Here is a 21794-nt window from a genome sequence, read left to right as displayed (position 1 = left end):
CTGTAAACTCTTCATGGCTAATGGGGAAATGGGCTCTGCCCGACAACGTGTGTGTATCAAGTGTGTATGAATGTGTGTATATATTATATATATAAAACGGGTATTGTATTCTTGCCTTCTCAGTAACTGGTAGAAGGCAGAAGGGAGGGAAAGACTATGAGTTACCAATTGGAAGTTTCCAGGAGGTACAAAGCAGTTAGTTGCCCCTACTAAAAAGCCTCCACGCTGGGAGTTCCCTATACTGAAGCCGAGTCCAGGGACTGGAACCCAACCCCCTCCCCCTCCCCCAATCCCTGCGCTATCTGTCATAGGGGATGTGAGAACGGCGCTTTATACATCAAAGGGACTGTGACTAGGAATGGCTGCCACCCTATTGTAGCAACCACTCCATCCATCTAAGTCTACTGCCAGGCCTCAATGAGAGGGAGCTAGGCAGAGATGCCTGTCCTACCCCCGCTCCCCCAGGGACCCCCGAGCCCCAGGCGGGCTCCCTAGAAGCCTGGGTCTCAGCACAATCCCTGGCCTGCCCACCTCCTGGAAGCCCTCCTTGCCTCGCAGCCCCAGGAAAGAAGAATAAAAGCACTGCAGGGAGGTGTGGGCTTGTGGGAGGCTGATTCTATAACATTTATTAAAATGCTGCAGCAAACGGCACTCAGGGGAGGGGTTCACGTGCCCTTCACATAGATCTTGGGGGGCTGCCAGCCCTCAGGGGCCTGCTTCAAGCCCGCTTTCTTCCACAAACGCTTCAGATCTCTCTCAAATCTGATCTGTGAGGAACAACAAGGGAAGAGAAGAGTGACTAAGAGCAAAGCTGCCCCACAAAAACCTGCTGCTGTCCCCACCCTGCAATCCCAAAGGAGGCATGTCACAGCCAAGAGTAGCAAGTGATCGGAGAGAGGCTCCCTTGGATCTGTTGGGGTGCCATTGGCAGAAATGGGTCCTTAGGTTGACGGGGGACACAAGGCCAGGAGAGGGAAGGCCCAACCTCCAGAGGCACTGATCGCAAGGAGAGGCAGCCTGGGCAATCGAGGCACAGGGATCAATGAATGGCACAGCTGACTGGTCAAGCTTGAAACTGACCTCAAGTCTGGGCTCTTTCCAATGCGAAGGGCTCACCTGTTTCCGCTTCTTTCTCCCTTCTCGGACCTTCCTCCTTAAGAAGCGGGTCCTCTTCACCAGCTTGCGGTATTTATGGTGGTTCATCTTGCGGCGGCGGATTTTCAGCACATTCTTGCAGTGTACCTCAGGGGCCTGCTGGGAAGCTCCTTCCCGTAGCTCCTCCTCAGCCTTGGCCTCACTTGGGGGACAGTCATAGGACAAGGCGGGGCTCACCATCCCACGTGCAGGGCCAGGGAGGGAGGCCTCAGGCTTGGGGAGCAAGTACCGAACAGTGAGCCAACTCTCCAAGGGGCTGATGGACATCTTCCTGGGAACCAGCATCTCCTCTAGCTCTGGATCCCTCCGTGCTGGGGGCTGAGGAGCCGGCCCGTTCCTGCCTGCTGGCCAGGTGCTGTAACAGTGCCGCTCAGTCACAAAGACTTGAGAGGACACCACAGGGCCCAGCCTTGACAAGCATTGGCCTGGAGGAAAGAAAGCCTGCTGACAATCGAAGGCAAGGCCGGGGCTCCGAGCAGCAACCAAGGAAAGCCTTTCGAAAGGCTTTCACGGGGTCCGTGTCTAGCTGGCCAGAGGCATGGCCTTTCCCAGAGGGGCTGTCTGGGGGGTCTGCCTGCTGCTGGTGACCCAACCTCACAGCCCACAAAGCAGATTTGTCCATGTCTCCAGGAAGAGGACACTGTGTTCCCTGAGCACGTAATCTAGGGTGAAGCCTTCATTAGAAATGGGCCCCCAAAGTAGAAACGCAGAAGAAAAGCATACGACTTATCACTTGTTTAAAAGATGACTCCTCACAAAAATGAATAATAAGGAAATAGGCATCAAGTGGTAACACATGTATAACCCAGTGGAATTGCTTGTCAGCTCCGGGAGGGGGGAGGGAGAGAACATGAATCATGGAAACATGACTAAAAAGAAATGGCCCCCCACCCAGGCTACCCCACAGTAGCATCCAACATGAAACAGCCTCTCCTGCCTCCCTCCACCCCTAGACCATCTAAGCCGAGCAGAGGGTCTCTCCCTGTCCTAGTAGAGGGGTAGACCCAGGGCACAGGCTGAGGAAGCGCTGGGCCATCACCTACAATACCATTTTCCTGAGGAACCACTGTGCTAGCCCAGGAGTACGATGACCACCCAGAGAACAGCCTCTTACCTGCCCAGGGCATGGCCCTAGTTAGCTGAGAGGAAACTCGAGCCAGAAACATGTTTGTGGCTGTCCTTCTAGGCAGAGGCTCAGGAGGGCTGCAAAACAAGGTTTCATTCATTCATCAAACCTTTATTAACTTACCCTTGGGGTATCTGAACACAGGGGGGGCCTGGGGGGGCAGTTAAGACAGTCTTGGACCCTAATCTCAAAGACCTATAGCATCTTGGAGAAAGAGGATACAAAAGTGGGCAATGACAGCCTCCACGGCCCCTTTAGAGTGCTTTACAGACACTATCTCATTGTAGCCACAAACTCGAGGAACTTTGAAGAGTGGCCAGATGCTGCATGAGGCGGCTCATCACTGATCAGGAAGAAAGGCATACTCCTGGCATAAAAAAGAATACAAAAGGACACAGGTAGAGACAGAGGGTCTGGGTTCAAATCCTGCCTAACATTCATTCCCTATGCAACCTTGTAACCAAGTTAGTTAATGTCTTGGAGCTTCTGTGAAGCAACGGGTCAGACTAGATAACCCCAAGAGTCCCTTCCTGCTCTAAATCTAAGATCCTGCAAATCCAGATTTAGAGGTGGATACGGTCTTACAATACATCTGACCACTGAACTAGAGCTAGAAGGGCTCAAGTTCAGTCATACAAATTTCTCGTTTTGTAGAAACCGAGGCCCATCGTGGACAGACAGCAGCTTTGCCCAAGGTCACCTCGGCAGCATGGCACGGCTGCGCTGAGACTTAGCCTCAGCCCTGTGACTCAATTCCCGGCTCTTTCCTGGCCCCAAACTCTCTTCTGGATGTGGGCTTTTCAGGATAACCATGGATCCGGCAGATGGACAGCACAAGAGAGGAAGGACGTTTGGCCTAAACAAAACCTGAAGCTGGAGGATGCCCTGCAAGCACTTTTGGGAAGCTGACAGTTCAGTCAGGGATGGATCCGGGCCTGATCCTCCTCGCAGGGGTTGCCAAGACCAGGTTCTCCTGGGCAACATGGCGACGTCCTTTCATATCGCTGACTTTTAAAATTGGAAGGAATCTGGCCCCGAGTCCAAGCAGCTCCCAGAAGCTCTCATTTCCCCCTCCTCGGGGCTCATTCAGGCCCTGCCAGGAACCTCCAGGGTGCTCATTTCCTGCGAGTGAGCTCTCCTTGTCTCCCACTGACTTCCCACCTCCATCTGCCCCTCCTCAACTTCTACCCTCTGGGGGCCAGCAGAACAAGGCTGGGCTTTCCTTCTCTGACAGTCTGACAAACATTCCAACTCTGGCATTCTCAACTCTCCCTCCTAGCCTTCTCTTATCCAGGTAAACACCTTCAGTCCCTCCAACCCACTCTCACTGAGCACCAAGGGCAGACTCAAACCCCACCTCTAACCCGGCCTAGCTGTGTGACCTTGGGCAAGTCACTTGACTCCTTACCTTCAGAACCTATTCTAAGACTCTAAGATGGAAAGTCAGAGTTTTAAAAATAAAAAAGAAGCCTGAGTTCAGATCTGGCGTCTGACCCATCCTAGCATTGTGAGTGACTCTGGGCAAGCCACAGCATTCTGTTTGCCTCAGTTTCCTCCTCTATATAATGGGGATAATCATGGCACCTTCCTCCCAAGGTTGTTGTGAAGCTCCAATGGGATGCTGTCCAGCACCTGGTGTGCAGTGGGCTATGTAGATGTTTGCTACTGTAAGAATATTATTACTGTCACAGGACAAGGGCTGCTCCTGTCTATCCCCTAATAACCCTCACTCCAAGGCTTCCATAATGATCATCCTTTTCCCTTCTATCCCTCCCAGACCCAGAAAGTCCAGGCCGAGAGAGCTGGGGGGCGAAGGGGGGGGGGGGGAGGGAGGTTTCAGAGTTAGTCCTTTCTCTCCACTCCCACAGGAGGGGGGGGGGGGGACTTTTGTGTCTAGAGGAGGAACCCACGATCACCAAGTGTCTCTCGAGGGCTAATCCTCTCCGATCCGATCCGATCCTCCCCGTGGGATCTTCCCTCACCTTCCTTTGGGGGGAGGGGCAGGCACAAGGCCGCCTCTTCCGGGAAGCCTGTCTGGATCGGGGAAGGGTCGGAAGAAAAGGGGGGGGGGGGCGCCTTTCTTCTCCTCATCCCCGCTAGACAGGCTGAGGAAGAAGAGAAATGGGAGAGGAGGAGAGGGGAAGGGGAAGGTAATGAGGAGGAACGGAAAGCCTCCCCCTTTCTTCTACCCTCCCCCATCTGGGTCGGCTGGGGAAGAAGAGGAAGAGGGGAAAGGGAAGGGGAAGAGGGGGAACCCTCCAAAGAGCCGCCGCTCCGCGCCCACCCTTTTGCCGTAAGCCTCCCTCCACCTCCCACCCCCGCCTCAGGGTCCTGGCCACCCCCTTTCAATGACCCCGCTGGGATCAGACCGCCGGACACCCTCCCCAAACTGACCATCCTGCCGCCTCTTCCAAGGCACTTCCGGGTTCCTCCGAGAAACAGGCTCGGCCGAAGCCGCCGCCCAAAGGTTCTGCCGCACGAAGGTTCCCGCGAGCCACCCTAATGGCGCAGCGTCCCCAGCGGCGGGACAGGGAGAAACACCCTGCGGAGCTCAACGAGGCCTGTCGGGAGATGGCCCAACGGCCCCTGTGACCAAGCCGGAGGAAAAAAAACAAGACAGCGCCCCCTACTGACCAGCCTGGAGAACAGCGAGGGCTCGACACTCCACAGCGCCCCCTCGAGGCCTGACCTGGAGAAACACGACATGGAGCTCCCAACGATCGTCCGGGAGGCCCAGCCCAGCTCCAGGATAGGTCAGGGCCCAGGGCCAGCCTCTCCATGGCGCCAAGGCTGCGGGTCAGACCCGGACTAGGGCCATAGATGTCTGCCGGGATTATGCCAGAGGGCCCAGGCCGTGGACTGATGTGTCTCTAGCCCCGGTTTGAGCCCCACCACCAACTTTCTGTTTGTACCCCAGTCTTCTCCTCTGTGTTATGGGAACAAGCCAGTCCATCTTCCCTCCAAAGGCCTTTTGGGATCTACATTTTACTGCTAGTGATTGCCTTTGGGGCCGGGAGCTGAGGCCCAGGCCACATTCAGCAGCCCCCTGGGAAGGGTCTGTATGCATAAGGAAGTCCAGCCTTTAAGGTGAGGGTGAGATGACTACAAAACAGTCTCCATCTAGCTCAAAACCCGTAGAGCCAAACTACTTCCTCTGGTTATGGGGGTCATGTCAAAGTAATAATAACAATAATAATTCTTATGTATATAGCACTTTATGGAAAGACAGCAGGGTGGTCATGTGGATGGAGTGCCAGGCCTGGAATCAGGAAGACCCCAGTTTAAGCTCTTCAAGCACTTAGCTGTATGACCCTGGGCAAGTCACTTAACCCTATTTGCCTCTGTTTCTTCTTCTGTTAAAAAAAAAAATGAACCAGAGAAGGAAGTGACAAACCACTCTAGGATCTCTGCCACAAAAACCCCAAATGGGGTCATGAAGTCAGACACGACTGAACAACTGAATAATAACAAAGTCTTACATGTGTGCTATCAGCTCATCTTTATAACCCTATGAAGTAGGCATTTTACACATGAGGAAACCATAGTTGAGAGATTAAGGCACTTGCCCAAAGTCATAGAGTTAGTGTTTGAGTCAGGACTTGAACCCAAGTTTTCCTAATTCAGTCTAGTGTTTTCTTTACCTAGGGCAGAAGGGGGAGCACCAGGCTAGACTCACATCACTCTCAAGAGATTACCTTTCAGGGGCAGCTGGGTGGCTTAGTGGATTGAAAGTCAGAGTTAGGAGGTCCTGGGTTCAAATGTGGCCTTAGACACGTCCTAACTATGTGACCCTGGACAAGTCACTTAACTCCCATTGCCTAGCCCTTACTGCTCTTCTGCCTTGGAACCATACTATCAACTCTAAGACAAAAGTTATAGGATGAGAGAGCGAGAGAGAGGGAGGGAGGGAGAGAGAGAGAGACAGAGAGACAGAGAGAGAGAGAGAGAGAGAGAGAGAGAGAGAGAGAGAGAGGGAGGGAGACAGAGACAGAGACACAGAGAGAGACAGAGAGACAGAGAGAGACAGAGAGAGAGAGGGACAGAGAGAAGAGAGAGAGACAGACAGAGAGACAGAGAGACAGAGAGACAGAGAGGAGAGAGACAGACACAGAGAGAGACAGAGAGAGAGGGACAGAGAGGAGAGAGACAGAGACACAGAGAAAGACAGAGAGAGAGAGAGACACAGAGAGAGAGAGAGAGAGAGAGAGAGAGAGAGAGAGAGAGAGAGAGAGAGAGTACCTTTTATTAACTTCCCTGCAACTTCAAATATCGAAAGAATAGATTGAGTTCATATTTGTATTGGGGGAAAAAACACATTCCCATTTTTTATTTAATCAGGATCTCTCAAACACTCTAAACCCAGAGGCTGATGGGAGTGATGGGGTCCAGGGGACATTAGGGAGGGCCTGAGGAGTGGATCAGTCAGTGAGTGAGGGAGATGAGGTAAAGATGGAGGCTGGGATTGGAAAGGTATAAGGAGTGAATGGCTCCGTAGGTTTGTGGGACTTTAGGGGGTGAAGGAATGACGGAGCCCCACTGCCCAGGTCAGAGGCAGCCAGGACTACCAAGGGATCACTTCTCCTTTCCAGTCTAGGAAGGCCCCATGATCCTTTTCTCTGAGATTGGCCAAGACATTGAGAATCGCTGGGATGGCCTCCTTTAATTGTAGGGGAGCCTGGGAAAAGACAGAAAGAAATAACAATGAAAACAGTTCCTTTCTCCAAACCTTGGGTCTCCCCAAGGGCCCCTCCACCATCTCCACAAATCTGAGGATGATTCCCAGCTAGAAGGAACCACTAACCTAGCCAAGGACATAATAATGCCTAAAAAACACCTCAAGAGGTGTTGAAAGCTTTGAGCTGAATTGAATAGGGTGAAACTGAATAGAGATCAATGTCAAGTCTTACACTTAAATTAAAAAATTAAAATTAAGAAAAAATTCACAAGTCCCAGGCGGAAACTACCTGCCTAGAGAGAAAGCACTTGGGGGGAAAAATCATTAAAACAACAACAACCAACAGACACAACAGCGTCTGCTGTGATTGGTAGATGTGAAAATTTAGGGGAGGTGACACAAGAGAAAAGATCTTTAAAAAGAGGATGTAAAGGCCAGAAGGGGGATTTTGGACATTCTGGCACTCAGATTTTCAAACTCAGCCTGGAGGAGCTCCCTCAGACAGCTTCCTTGAGACAGTCTTGTGGTGAGTGATAAGACTGACTTCCTTTCCCTTGGCTTCAGGGAGGCCACTTTGGCCAAGGCCTTTAACTCCTGCCTGGCTCAACCTGAGCTGGAGCAGTTTAAATTAACTTTTTCCCTCTCCCTCTCTCTTCTCCTTAATTCCTTCTCTCTATATTAATTAAAATCACCATAATTTCCAGCTGACTTGGGTATTTTATTATTTGGGATTTGGTTGTGTGGTGGAGAACACTATTGGCAGACTGCAAGCTTAAGTAAGTTAACAGTATGGACATGGACATGGCCAAAGTAGGCATTTGTTTTGTTTGACTCTGGCACATTCCTTGACTATTCATGACCCTATTTGAGGATTTCTTGCAGAGATACTGGAATGGTTTGCTGTTTCCTTCAACTCATTTTACAACTGAGGAAACTGCAACAAACAGGGTGAAGTGATTTGCCCAAGGTCACACAGCTAGGAAGGGTTTGAGGCCAGATGTGAACTCAGATCTTCCTGGCTCCAGGTCCAAAGCTCTCTCCCCAGAGCCACCTAGCTTCTTCTGATAGTACTCACTAGCTATTATCAAATAAGATCATCTTTGTGAAAAGGTTTTGTATTCATAAGGTGCTATATAAACATTAGCTGTGGTTATTAAGAAGGAATTGATTTGTTCTATCTGACAAGAACCAAGAGAATAAAATAGAAAAACCAAGTTTAAAGTAAGGTGGAAAGTAGATCTTTCAAAATTCATAAGATCTGAGTGAGACTCCATTCTCTTCCCCTAATAATGATGATGAATTAGTTATATAGCCCTACTATGTGTCAGGCACTGTGCTAAGACTTTGTAATTAGCAACAACTTTGATGATGATGATGATAATAACTAATATGCACATAGCCCTACTATGTGCCAAGTATTATGCTAAGTGTTTTGTAAATATCTCATTTGATAATAATAGTTAATATTCATATGGCCCTACTATGTGCCAAGCACTGTGCTAAGACTTTATCATTATTATCTACTTTGATAATAATAGCTAATATGTATATAGCCCTACTATGTGCCAAGTACTGTGCTAAGTGCTTTATAAAGATCTCATTCAATAATAATAGTAAACATTCATATAGCCCTACTACATGCCAGGCACTGTGCTAAGACTTTATTATCTACTTTGATAATAAAAATAGCTTACATTTAAATAGTCCCAGTATATGCCAAGCACTATGCTAAGTGCTTTACAAATATCTCATTTGATGATAATGATGATGATGACAGACATCTCTGAGGGTCCCTGCACACGTACCCAGCCCCCATTACATGTAGAAAAATATTTGTAGCCGCTCTTTTTTGTTAAGGCAAAGATGTGTGGAAATGAAGGGAGTGCCCAATGACTGGGAAAGGGATGAACAAATTATAGTACAGAAATGTGATGGAATGTTATTGTTCTGTCACATCTGTCCTGTGTTTAATATGTAGTGTTAGCCTGAGTGCTTGCATAGACCTGGGGTCTCTTTTACCTTTTATGTAGGTCTAAGCTCTACTCTGGTGCCCCAAAGGCAGTCTCAGGGTGAAAGGAGGAGATTGTGAATTCCAGTGTAATCAGGGAAAATTCAGGATTAGGTTACAGGTCATCAAAGAAAAAATGTTTTGGAAGGAGTGTATTCCTTTGATCTTTTCCCTTCTAGTAAGCATCAGAAGCAGGATTTGCACTCAGATCTTTTCATCTCCAAGTCCGACATTCTATCCACTGCACTGTCTAGCTCTCTGTTGTCTCATGGAGGATGAGCCCAGGGTCTCTCCTTTCCTTCTTGGGGATGGGAGAAAATACCACTGGAGATGCTACATGGGATTCCTAGTCCTTTCGGTTGAACTAATTAAGCCAACACCCAAGGCAGGGACTTTTTGACGAGGCAGTTGGAGCCGGACATCGCCTTTGGCTGGGGAGACAGGATGGGGGTGGGGAGTAGGACTAAGGTCTACCTCCCTAAACAAGTTGGATATGAGATGAGGTAGCTACTCACCTTGCTCCCCCCCATGTCGGTCTTGATCCAGCCCGGATGCAGAGAAATGCAGAGGATTCCATCTGATATCAGGTCAGCAGCAAGGCAGCAGGTGATCATATTGAGGGCCGTCTGGGAGAGAGAGTTGTAGACATTCAGCACTTCAAAGGCCAGTGACCATCCCTCATCCCAGAAGAGCAGACATCTAAGGATGGGGAACGCACCCCCTGCCCCCTACCCAAGCATCTCATTCCACTCTGAAATAACTCTAAAGGTACCTCAGGTTAAATGACTTGCCCAAGATCACACAGCTAGTGACAAGAGGCCAGATTTAAATTCAAGTCTTTTGGATTCCAGGTCCAGAGCTCTATACACTGAGCTACCTAACTTCCATTAAATGCTTACCAGGTGCAAAGTATTGTGCTAAAAGTATCAATATAGTTCAGGGAGACCAAACTTCCCTTCACAATTTGCTAATCTGATGGGAGAGACGGGGTCCTTGCAGGTATAGTGATAAAGGAATTTCTTGCTTAAATTTCTTAAAGTTATTTACTTAATATAAGCAACAGATAACTAGCTGGAACCCACAGTTTCATGCTAAGTCCTCAAACTCTGCCTCTAGTATTAATGGTTAGTTTGCAAATTGCAACTCTATCCCTGGTGTCTGCTGACTAATTTACTGTTTTACCCACTTTAGATCTTCCCCATCGGCTCTCTGTCCTTTAATGTGTCAGCCACTACTGTCTGCATCTGCCCTCTGTAAAATCTCCCGGAGCCCCTCCTGCCCATGCAAGGGTGCTGTAGCTGTTCTTTTGGACCCCTTGGTTTCTGAGTCAGTTTTCCACATCTCTGTGTATTGGCAGCTATGATAAGCAGGAGTGCCTATCAATGAATCCTTGGACAATTTCTGCCACAGCATTCCCAGGAGAAAGTATCCCTCATCTCAAGTGAGAGACCCTTGGCTAGCCCTGGGGAGAAAGTGTAGGAAAGGAGAAAAGGGTTTGTAGGAACAGATGAAGAGGGGCTATGCAGGCCCATCAATGTTAGCCAGGGGGAACCAATCCTGAGCCATAGGTCAGCCCCAAACTAGAGGGGGAAGCCTGGTTTTGTATAAAGAACATTATTAGACTAGGAGTAATGATTCTTAAGTTTGAGCTGGATTTGGAGGAGCACCATGCCCTGACTTTATGACTCTAGGAAAGTCAACTGACCTTTCTGAGCCTCAGTTTCTCCCTCAGTAAAGTGGGAATAATATGTGCACTACATGTCTCTTTGGGTTGTAGTGAAGATCAAATGGGAAAATTCATACTTAAAAAAAAAGACAGTATACAGAAGACTTACTGAATTTAACTGGGCACAGCTAGGTGACATAGTCAAGAGAACACTGGGTCTAGATTGAGGAAGACTCATCTTCCTGAGTTCAAATCTGGGCTCAAACACTTACTAGCTGTGTTATTCTGAGTCAATCACTTCAACCTATTTCCCTCAGTTTCCTTATCTAGAAAATGAACTGGAGAAGGAAATGGTAAACTGCTCTAGTATCTCTGACAAAAAAATCCCAAATAGGGTCACAAAGTCATGTTTGAAAAATGAATGCCACCCCCCAAAAACAAAAGGAATGGAGGGCAATATATTTTGCTATGTTTTTATCTAACATGTTATCAATTTGAGAGCAGTGATTATTATGCTTCTAGAAGCACCAAAATCCTAAAATACATACAAGTAATAAAAGAAATAATATTTAGGAACAAAGGGAGCAATGATTAGAAATAATTCATGTTAAGATTAAAACAGAGCAACTAAAGCCATTTAGAATATGTTTATAGATTTTCTTCCATTGGTGTTTAACAAAAGAAATTGTACTTTTTTAACTGAGTGGATGCTTGGCACAATTTAATTCTTATAAAACTAAACAAAAATGTGTAAAAACAATTGATATAGAAAAAGAAAAGAAAAACAATCTGGATCCTACCTGAGTGGTTGGTCAATTTTTAAGCCCTAATGGAAGAATGAATTAAAACTAAGAATTTTAGTGTGACATGATGAAAAGGCTTAATTCTGGAATCAAACCTCTCACCTCTGGGTTCAAATCCCACCACTGAGGCCTATGTGACCTTTGGTAAATCATCTAACCTCCCTGAACCTCAGGCTCCTCATCTATAGAATAAAGGAGCTCGATTCCATAGACTTGTGAATTTATTTTAAGTGGTGCAGTGAATAGAGCACTATGTCTGGATTTAGAAAAATCTGAGTTCAAATCCAGCCTCAGCTGTCACTTTAAGGAAGTCACTTCATCTCTCTTTGCTTCAGTTTCCATAAGATGTGTGTGATAATAGAAATTGTGAGAATCAAATGGGATACTAGTGCAAATATCAATAATATGAAAATAGTTCTTGATCAATGACACATGCAAAACCCAGTGGAATTGTGCGTTGGCTACAGGAGGGGGGTGGGAGGAGAGGAGAGAAAGAACGTGAATCTTGTAACCATGGAAAATTTTTCTTATTTAAATAAAATTTTTAAAAAGACTCAAATGGGATATTTGTAAAGTGCTTAGTACAGATCCTGGCACAAAGTAGGTGCTTAATAAATGCTTTCCTTCCTTTTAGTGCTAAGCCCCCAAACCTAATATTTACATGGCCTTTAAGGTATGCAAAGCACCAATCTCATTTGAGCCTCACAGCAGTCTTGGGACTCCTAGACTTATTTCTCTCATTTGCAGAGAAGGCAACTGAGGCTCAAAAGGGGATATGATTTATTCAGGATCAGAGAGGTAGTGAGCCTCAGAGATTTGAACCCAGGTGCCTTAATGGCAGAATAAGGACTCTGGCCAGATAAGTGTGGGAGGGAAGATTTGAACTTACATCTTGCTAACTCCGAATCCCAGTTTGAGTCAATAAACATTTACTGTTAGCTAGTTATATAGAAGATGAAGACAAAACTAAACAAGTCCTGCCCTTGACGGGTTTACATTATTCTCCAGAGGGATACAACTGGTTGATGCAGTAAATAAATGCAAAGTGTGTATAAAGTCATGGGAGAGTTTCCTTGAGGGATTGAGCCATTGGGCATGGAAGGGATGGAGGGACTCTAGAGAAGAAGGTTGAGGAGGGAGAGCATCAAGACCTTGAGGGACAGCACTGACTCTGCCAGCCCCTGAGGAGACACTCTCCAATATGGCAGGTGATTCAGGTGGGACTCCTTCATTGATCAGAGCCCTGGGTTCCTCGAACCCCAGTTCCTGCCATACCAGCACCCTTGGGTGACTCTCACTGCCCAGCCCTGACCCCCTTACCTTGGATATCCGGTAAGGATACACTTCCTGGGATTTCTTGTTCTGGAAGAACAGCTGCATGGAGGCAGTTTGGGATGACACGTTGATAATGGCAGCCCGATGGATGCCCATCACAGCATCTTGGCAGGCAGCCTTCCTCAGGAGGGGGAGAAATGCCTTGGGGAAGCAGGAGGAAGGGAACATACAAGACCTGCTTGAACACCTGTGGTTGTTCAGTCATTTCAGTTGGGTCCCACTTTTCATGCCCACATTTGGGGTTTTCTTAGCAAACATACTGAAGTGGTTTGTCATTTTCTTCTCCAACTCATTTTACAGATGAGAAAAACTGAGGCAAATAAGCCTAAGTGACTTTCCTAGGGTCATACAGCTAGTAAGTAAGTGTCTGAGATCTTACTGAGTGGACCTGAGTTCAAAAGTTGCTTTCTTATATAGTAGTTATATGCCCTAGGGTCTTTTTTTTTTTCAGTTTTTTTAGTTATTCTTTTTTAACTCTTACCTTTTGTCTCAGTGCCAATGGTAAGAGAGAAGAGTGGCAAGGGCTAGGCAGCTGAGGTTAAGTGACTTGCCCAGGGTCACACAACTAGGAAGTTAAACTAGATTTGATCCCTGGTCCTTTTGCCTCCAGACCTAGTGCTCTAGCCACTGTACTACCTAGCTGCCCTTGGTCTTTAGTTGTTTTTTTTCTTTTATTTATTTAATTAATTTAGAATTTTTTTCCATGTTTACAAGATTCATTTTCTCTCCTTTCCCTCCTCCCTCCCCCTCCCATAGCCAACAAGTAGTTCCACTGGGTTTTACATATGTCATTGATCAAGGGTAGCTCAGTGGATGGAGAGCCAGGCCTAGAGACAGGAGGTCCTGGGTTAAAATTTGACCTCAGATACTTCCCAGCTGTGTGACCCTGGGCAAGTCACTTGACCCCCATTGCCTAGCCCTCACCACTCTTCTGCTTTGGAGCCAATACACAGTATTGATTCCAAGATGGAAGGTGAGGTGTTTTTTTTTAAAGGCTTCAGTTTTTTTTTAATAAGAAAATAGGCCCAGAAAACTGACCTCAACAATCTCTCAAGGTCCCTTCCACGATGCCATGAGCCTGTGCTCAGACACAGCCCCTTCCTCAGCTCAGGGGAAGAATAAGACAAGGATCAAGGGCTGTTATTAACAGTAGGGAACACATCCAGGATACTTTGAGGGTTATGAAACACCTTACAAACATTATCTCATTTGAGCCTCACAACCGCCTTGGGAGGGAGACCTTGAGTTCAAATGCTGACCATTTTCTGCCTATGTGACCGTGACCAAGTCACTAGGCTAAGCTCCAGTTTACTCATCTGCCAAATGAAGCCTAGCCTGGAATCAGGAAGACATTCCCAAGTTCAAAACCAGCCTCCGACATGTCCTAGTTGTATCACTCTAGACAAGTCACTTCACCTGCTGCCTCAGTTTCCTCATCTATAAAAAAAAAAAGATGGAGCTGAAGAAGGAAGTGGCAAGCCACTCCTCTTTGTATCTTTGCCAAGAAAACCCCAAATGGGGTCATGAAGAGTTGGACATGACTGAAACCACTTAGAGTCCATCCAAACAGATTTAGAGCAAGAAGGACCCTAGAATTCATCTAGTCCAATGCTCTCATTTTTCAGATGAGGAAATGGAGGCTTAGAGAAATTTCTTCCTAAAAGAAATTTACTTCAAGGCCCCAATTCCTCTAAGTAGGCTTTCAAATAACTTACATTGGCTCTAGCCAGTATATCGTACTGGTCCATAAAGCCTTTTGGGAGGAAAGGATTGATTATTTATTTGCTCTCAGGGTAAGAAATTGATTTACAAATACAATCTCATCTGATCTTCACAATCACCCTAGAAAGGAGGTGCTATTATCCCCATTTTACAGTGGGAGAAACTGAGGCAGGCAGAGGTGAAACAACTTGCCCTCCCTTGAGCACTCCCCTCTTAAGAAGCATCAATTGCTCCTTACTGCCTCTAAGATGGGTGTTTAAAGCCCTTTCTAGGTTTATTGAGTCTTTCTCTGCTCCAGGCACTCTGCCCTGGCCACACTGGCCTATTTCCTGCTCCTCGCACATAATATTCCATTTCCCACCTCGGAGACTTGGCACAGGCTTGATTCTGGACCCAGGATTCAGTCCCACCTTCCCTCTGCCTCTTACTTCAAAGATCAGCTCAAGCATCACCACCTGCTTGGTCTTTCTCAGTCACCGCAGTTCCCAGGACCCTCTTCCCCAGAAACTCCTTTGCATCTATTCTATATATTTATAGTTACATCTCTATATTGTTTATGTTATCTCGTGCTCCCTCTCCTGTGGAATGGAAGCTGTTTGAGGCAGGGGCTGTTTCGCTTCTGTGCCTGGCACCTTTCCCTAAATGCTGGGTGAAAGAGCGAAGGACACGAGGGCTGCTGGTTCTCTCCTCTCCCTCTGCCAAGCGGGGCATCATTGGGGGCTCCTACCCAGCCTTACTCTAGGGGTTGGTCTCTCTCACCTTGCTGACCATGAGCTGGGCCACCGTGTTGGTCTCATAGATGGTCAGCATATCCTTGGCTGTGACACTCTCCAAGGTGGCAAGTCTGTTAATTCCCGCATTGTTGATGAGGCAGTTAAGACCCTGTTCACCGACCAGTGCCTCCACTTCCTGCACCACCTTCTTGATGCTGTCTTCACACAGGATGTCTGGGATGGAGAGGAGGATTGGAGATCAGAGGAAGAAGAATGGGGGAGACTCAGGGGGCAGCTAGGGAGCACAGTGCCAGGACTAGAGATGGGAGGTCCTGGATTCAAATCCTGCCCAAGATGCTTCCTAGCCATGTAACCCTGGGCAAATCACTTAACCCCAACTGTCTAATTCTTATCTCTCTTCTGTCTTATACCTGATGCTAAGGTATATTCCATTTTATCCCTATTCAATTTTCTCCAGATATCGATTGACTCTAACATTTTCTAAAATTCCATTCGCTTCCCTTCTTTCTTACTTATTTTTGAGATAGAATTGATACTAAGACAGAATATAAGGGCTTTTTTGTTTGTTTGTTTTTAAAGGATGGAGGACATTCAATAGGAAGAGGCATTCTTTTGGGCAATAGAAAATTGTCAAAGAAATCCGGGTAGTAGAAATTAAAATGATTCTGGCACAGAAACTGAAGTCAGGCAGGGAGCCTGGAGAAATCCATGCAGTGGACAGCAGAGGAGAATGTAGTCAGGCAACAAAGCCCCAGGAAGACAGAAAGAATAGAGGAAGAAGGTCTGGCACTGGGCTCTGTGCCCATTGACTGGGAGAGGAAGGACTCAAGCCAGAGGTCCCAGTATAGGGGACTATTCTATGTCCCTCATCACAAATCCAGACACTCACCCAGCTGTAGGATTCTCAGGTGTTGATGATGCTCCTTTAGCTGCTGGAGTTCCTGGGGAGGGAATATACATTTATTAAGCACCAGGAACTACAATGAATGCTTTACAATTATTATCTCATTTGATCTTCCCAACAACCTTGGGAGGAAAGGCTATGATTATCCCCATTTTACAATTGAAGAAACTGAGGTTCAGAGACTTGCCTAGGGTCACACAGCTAGTTTCTGAGGCTGGTTTTGAACTCAGGTCTTCCTGATTCTAGACCCAGAACTCTATCCTCTTTACCACCTAGCTTCCTAGGGGAAAGAAAGGAGGAGAAAGGGCGATGGACTGGAGGGCTTTTTCTGCTTTAGAAGGAGTTTGAGGCACAAGTAATGTGTGTGTAGGGGGCTAGAGTCTGGATAAGATGACTAACTATTTGGAGGTCTCAAATCAAGGCAATACATGCAGTGGAACCCAATAATACAAAGCCAGGAATAGAGAAACGTCAGAACCAGAGCTCTCTTCCCCAGCTCATCAAGGGCTGATGGATTACAAGTTTGCATGTGGCATAGATACAGTACAACTGAATTTCTACCCTTAGCATGCAACATGAGCCACATAACCATGACAAATCACTTCTCTCTGGGCCTTGGTTTCCTCATCTGTAAAATCAAGAGATTGCATTAGCAATGATGAGGCTCAAGTACAGTAGATGATAACATGGGTAATATGGACAGGAAGTCCCTTTCCCCACAATGGAGCTCTCCAGGGTGACAATTGCCACGATAGGGAGGAAAGGGAGAAAAGTAAGCTTTCTTACCCACACCTGCCAAAGTCCTAACTCCCAACAGTCTCTGATGTTCTGCAGGATGGCACTGAGTAGCTTTCCTGTCTGAAGCCTGCTGGCATCTCACTCTAGGGGCCCCAGTAGGGATAGTTAAAGTGTTTAAAGCATCATTTCCTTGCAGGTAGTTTTCTGAGCTTTGAATTTGGGTGGAGAGAGGTGTAGATCAGGGGTTTGCAGGGTTTTGACCAGCATCCAAGGGGAGAAATGGAAAACAGATTGGAAGAAGAGGGAGACTGTTTGTACTGACATAGTGTGGATGTGAAAGCAATGAGAATATATAAAATGTTCTGAGAAGTAGGAAAGTTTAAAAAGGTATAGAGGGGTGGCTAGGTGGCTCAGTGGATAGGGAGCCAAGTCTAGAGATGAAATCCTAGGTTCAAATCTGGTCTTAGATACTTCCTGAGCAAGTCACATAACCCCAGTTGTCTAGTCCTCACTATCACTCTTCTGTATTGAAGCTGATATTTACTATCGACTCTAAAGTAAGTTAAAAAAGGTAAGGATTAAAAAAAGGTAAGAGTTTTTTGTTTTAAGGGTATGTGAATGATCCAGGACAATTCTGAGGGGCTTATAACAAAGAATTCTATCAGCTTCAGAGAAAGAACTGTTGGAGTCAGAATGCAGATAAAAGCATATTAATTTTGATTTTAGTTTATTTGGTTTTTTAATTGGGGGTTTGGGTTTCATATGATCATATGATCTCTTATCAAAATGAACAATATGGAAATGTGTTTTGCACAATAATACATGTATAACTCAGATCAAATTGCTTCCCAGCTCTGGGAGGGGGGAGAGAAGGGAGGAAGGGAGGAAGACGTTTTGGATCCTGTAACTTCAGAAAACTTATGTGGAAATTTGTTATTACATGAATTTGGCAAAATCAAATATCTTTCTAATATAAAACGGTGTGTGATGGGTCATATATAATATGTAATAAAATAATACATAATATGTACATGTGCATATATATATATATATATGCGTACACCCACACATCATAAGGGAAATCACAAGAAGAATGAAGTTAAAAAACCTGAGGATTTGAAATCTGAGGATCTGAGTTCAAATCCAAGCATTACCATTTTACCCAAGAACTCAGTCAGCCCAAGGTTCACAGGTAGCCTAGGAGTTACCTTTCCCTGGTTACGTCCTCCTCTGTAAAAGGTTGATCTCCAAGTTCCCTGCCTGCTCTAAATCCCATCACATTAATCTGAGGACAGTTAAGACAGGAAGTTTCCTACTGTGTCTATGAAACGGACTTCTGTCCACTTCTGGCCCGAGCTACTCTCTGAGACATGGCGGTCTTTGTCGCCCTCTGCAGGATGTAAAAGGAGACAGCCGAGCCTAAGGTTCAGGGGCTGGGGGTGCCAGTCAGGTCTCCCCAGGGACAAAGGTCTGGAGGATTGAGTAGCCAGCCAGTGATCCGTAGATCAAAAGAGTGGCATGGATTGGGCGCAGTAAAGAAATGGTGCCTGAAAAAAGGCCACCTCTGTCTCTCTGTCTCTCTGTCTCTGTCTCTGACTATCTGTCTCTGTCTGTCTCTCGGTCTCTGTCCTGGGAGCTTAACGACAGTCTCACGGGGCTACCTCTAGCTCCTGCACTCCTCTGGAAAGTCCTCCGAGACACCAAGGATGTGAGCCCTGCTGTCTGGGAGAGGACTGGAGCTCTAGGATGCAAACACAAGGTAGCCCCAAAGTCTTGGCGCCCCTTGGATCTTTTAATAGCTCTAACGGGGCCGGGGCCAGGAGCTCAAAGGCAGAGACTTCTGGGATTTCCTCCTCCGGAGGCAGCAGACACGGGTGAACTCTCCACGATTATCTATCATATAAACTACATCAGTTTGAAAACTAAGGAGCAAAGGAAGAATGAAGCGTTGGCTTGGCTTGTCATGACTTCAATGCTTGGGAAGAACAGAGCCATCGCCAGGCGCCCAGGTCAGCCAGAATGGGAGCCAGAGTGGGAGTCCAGAGAGCTGGGTCAGGCATTCCCACTCGATCAAGATGGGCTTGGCCAGGGGGAGGAGGGCAAGCTGGGGCTGGGGCTGGGAGGGAGGGCTTAAAAAGAAGGAAGGAGAGAGAGACAGAGACAGAGACAGAGAGAAACATAGACACAGACACAGAGATAGAGACAGTCCGACAGTCACAGACACTGAGACAGAGACAGAGAGGGCGAGGAAGAGAGTCAGGGAGGGAGACGAAGAGGAAGAGAGATACAGACAGACAGAGAGACAGAGACAGGGAGGGGAGGGAGGGGAGACAGAGACAGACAGAGAGACAGAGAGAGAGGAGGAAGGGAGGGAGAAAGGGGAGCTAAGATCACCCACATCGTGGGAGCGCGCGCGCACACACACACACACACACACACACACACACATACACACACACACACACACACACACACACACCTTTTCACTTCCCTTAGGCTCTGCCCCGGTGTCCTCCTGGCCTGGTGTTCCCCAACTTAGGACCCCGACTGGGCTTTGGGCTATACTATCCCGTCTGGTCTCTGGTTGTCCCCCTCCCAAAGTGTCCGGGGAAAGCAGGCTCAAATGAAGTGAATTGTGGGAGGTCAGGGGCTGGTGGGGAGCTCTGGGAGTCATATTGTCCAGCGTCCAGCTGGGTTCGGGGCAGAGAGTAGGAATGAGCATCCCGAGGATGGAAAGTCCCTTCCGGTATGGTTCGAGTCCCAGAGCCCTCCAGCCTGAGCCCTGACTCCTGGAGGGGGCTCCAGCGCCCCAGCCTCCTACCTGTGCTTGGTCGGGATGTCGGCAGGTGGCGATGACCAGGTCCGGAGTGGGGCTCCGGGTCAAGAACTCCTGCACCAGACCCAGGCCGATGCCGCGGCTGCAGCCAGTGATGAGGACAGTCCGGCAGGTCCCAAGTGCCATGGCCCAAGAGATCTAGGATCCTATTGCGCCCAGGTACCAACAGCGGCTCGGAGCTGTCCAGGCCAGGAGCCGGAGGGATAAAGGGGACTGAGCCTCGCCCCCGTCTCCGCCCCTCCCCGAACCCCTCCCCTAGCCGGAACCTCCAACCTCCTTCATTTGCATCTACCTCCCACCACCACCCCCTCCAGGTGGCAACATCAGCAAAATTCTTTTCTTCAGTTCGGAATCAGGAAAGTCCAGCGACAAGGGAAGGGAGTCTATCCCCTGGCCACAGCCCAAAGCCACCGACTCCCAGAAGTTGGAGCCAAAGTGTCAGGAGGGAAACTGAGGCTCAGGGAGAGAAATAAAGCACCAAGACTCAGGTCTCCTTCCTATACGTGGCTGAAAGCCCAAGAAAGGCATTTTGAGAGCTAGAAAAGGAATTTCCAAATAGCCCCTCAAGTTCCAGCAGAGGCCCTAGGGAGAATCCGGCTTCCCTCCCCTCCCCCCATCCCCTTATTACCTTCATCTCTTTCCCAGAATCCCAAGATTCCAACCCCTGTCGCTACCACACCCAGGCAAGGAGGATGGGTCTTAGTTAAGTAACCAGTCCTGGGAGAATGTTCCAGGTGCCAGGAAGGGCTGAGCTGCTGCAAACCTGGGGTCATCTGGCTCAGGACACAGACTTGAGGTTCCAGAAAGGACCTCGAATAGCCGAGGGTCCCTGCTAGTCCCCATTTCAGTAATTGATTCCTTCCTTGCCTCTTCGGTTCAGCATCCCAAACTTCCTCCAAGTTGCTGCCAACATCCCCAGAAGACTCTCCCTGACCACCCACCCACCCCCAACCCCCCATCTCTTCCCCCCCCCCCCAGGATCGGGCTCTCTCCTTGAGATTGGGGAAATATACTTTGGTTTTTCTTAGCTGTGCACAGGCTGTATCCTTCCCCTCCCTCCATCCCAGTAGACTGCAAACCCCTGGAGGCTGGATACAAGGAATCTTATTCTCATCTGTATTTCTCCAGCACCTGTTTTATGAGAAAGTATCATAAGATTCTAGACAGGAAGATGCTGGCTACCCTTGCTAGTTGAGCTCTTCATTGAGGCTGGGAGGTGGGAGGGCAGTGAGGAAAAAGAGCCGGCAAAGTTCCCAGTAGAGTCTCCTGCAAAGGAGTGTTCCAATGGAACCTTGGGCAAGCCTTTTCTCTCGCTGGGTCTGGTTCCTCTTCTAAAAGAGGAGGGAGGGCGCAATTGGGTAGCTCAGGCCTAGGGATGGGAGGTCCTAAGTTCAAATCTGGCCTCAGACACTTCCTAGCTGTGAGACCCTGGGCAAGTCCTTTAACCTCCATTACTGCTCTCCTGCCTTAAAACCAATACATAGCATTGATTCTAAGGCTTAAGGTAGGGGTTTTTAAAAAATGAAATAAAATAAAAGAGGAGTGAGTTGGACTCAGCAATCTCTAAGGTACCTTACAGTTCTATATTCCATGTTTTAAAAAGGCAGATCATGGGAAGAATAAAAGATTAAGAATATCAAGGGAATTCATTAAAAAAAAAAAGGAGAGATGGGAAGGAAGGTAATATAGAAGTACCAGATCTCATTCTGTATTACAAAGCAGGAATCATTCAAACAATCTGATGCTAGTTAAGAAAAAGAGTGATGGCTCAGTGCAATGGATTAGATATAAAATACTTAGAAACAGATAACCATAGGAATCTAGTGTTTGATAAACCAAACAATCCCAGCTGTTGGGATGAAAACTCACTATTTGACAAAAACTGGAAAATGATGTGACAGAAACTGGAGCTAGAATAGCATCTCACACCACATACTAAGATAAAATCAAACAACCCTGGGAAAGTTCCCCATTTTTTAAAACGAGGAAATTGTTAGATAGATGTTAAATGACTTGTCTACAGTCACACAGCAAGGACGTATTGAAGGTCAATTTAAACTCAGATCTTCCTCACTCCAGGTCTAAGTATTTT

At 47.4% G+C, this 21794-nt stretch overlaps 2 protein-coding genes across 3 annotated transcripts; both read right to left on the bottom strand.

Moving 5' to 3' along the window:
- Positions 1–600: 600 nt before the first annotated feature.
- Positions 601–4923, bottom strand: AURKAIP1 (aurora kinase A interacting protein 1). 2 transcript variants are annotated; one of them, XM_007481082.3, is made up of 4 exons: positions 4676–4923; positions 2270–2358; positions 1117–1580; positions 601–767 (listed from the first exon to the last, which is right to left on the bottom strand). In XM_007481082.3, the coding sequence occupies exons 2-4, from the start codon at positions 2319–2321 to the stop codon at positions 666–668; spliced, it is 618 nt and encodes a 205-aa protein (XP_007481144.2). In that variant the 5' UTR covers positions 2322–2358; positions 4676–4923; the 3' UTR covers positions 601–665. The 2 variants fall into 2 exon arrangements, with proteins under 2 accessions (XP_007481144.2, XP_056652019.1); XM_056796041.1 differs by lacking the exon at positions 4676–4923 and adding an exon at positions 4264–4381.
- A 1651-nt stretch (positions 4924–6574) lies between these two features.
- LOC100011195 (C-factor-like) lies at positions 6575–19911 on the bottom strand. The gene is made up of 6 exons (XM_001364916.3): positions 19688–19911; positions 16114–16165; positions 15250–15437; positions 12754–12909; positions 9480–9590; positions 6575–6956 (listed from the first exon to the last, which is right to left on the bottom strand). The coding sequence occupies exons 1-6, from the start codon at positions 19826–19828 to the stop codon at positions 6843–6845; spliced, it is 762 nt and encodes a 253-aa protein (XP_001364953.2). The 5' UTR covers positions 19829–19911; the 3' UTR covers positions 6575–6842.
- Positions 19912–21794: the final 1883 nt, after the last annotated feature.

The sequence above is a fragment of the Monodelphis domestica genome, chromosome 4, assembly GCF_027887165.1.
Source record: "Monodelphis domestica isolate mMonDom1 chromosome 4, mMonDom1.pri, whole genome shotgun sequence".
NCBI classification, from domain to species: Eukaryota; Metazoa; Chordata; class Mammalia; order Didelphimorphia; family Didelphidae; genus Monodelphis; species Monodelphis domestica.
Note: the sequence above shows the minus strand (reverse complement) of the source record. Positions and strands in the feature narration are given on the sequence as shown.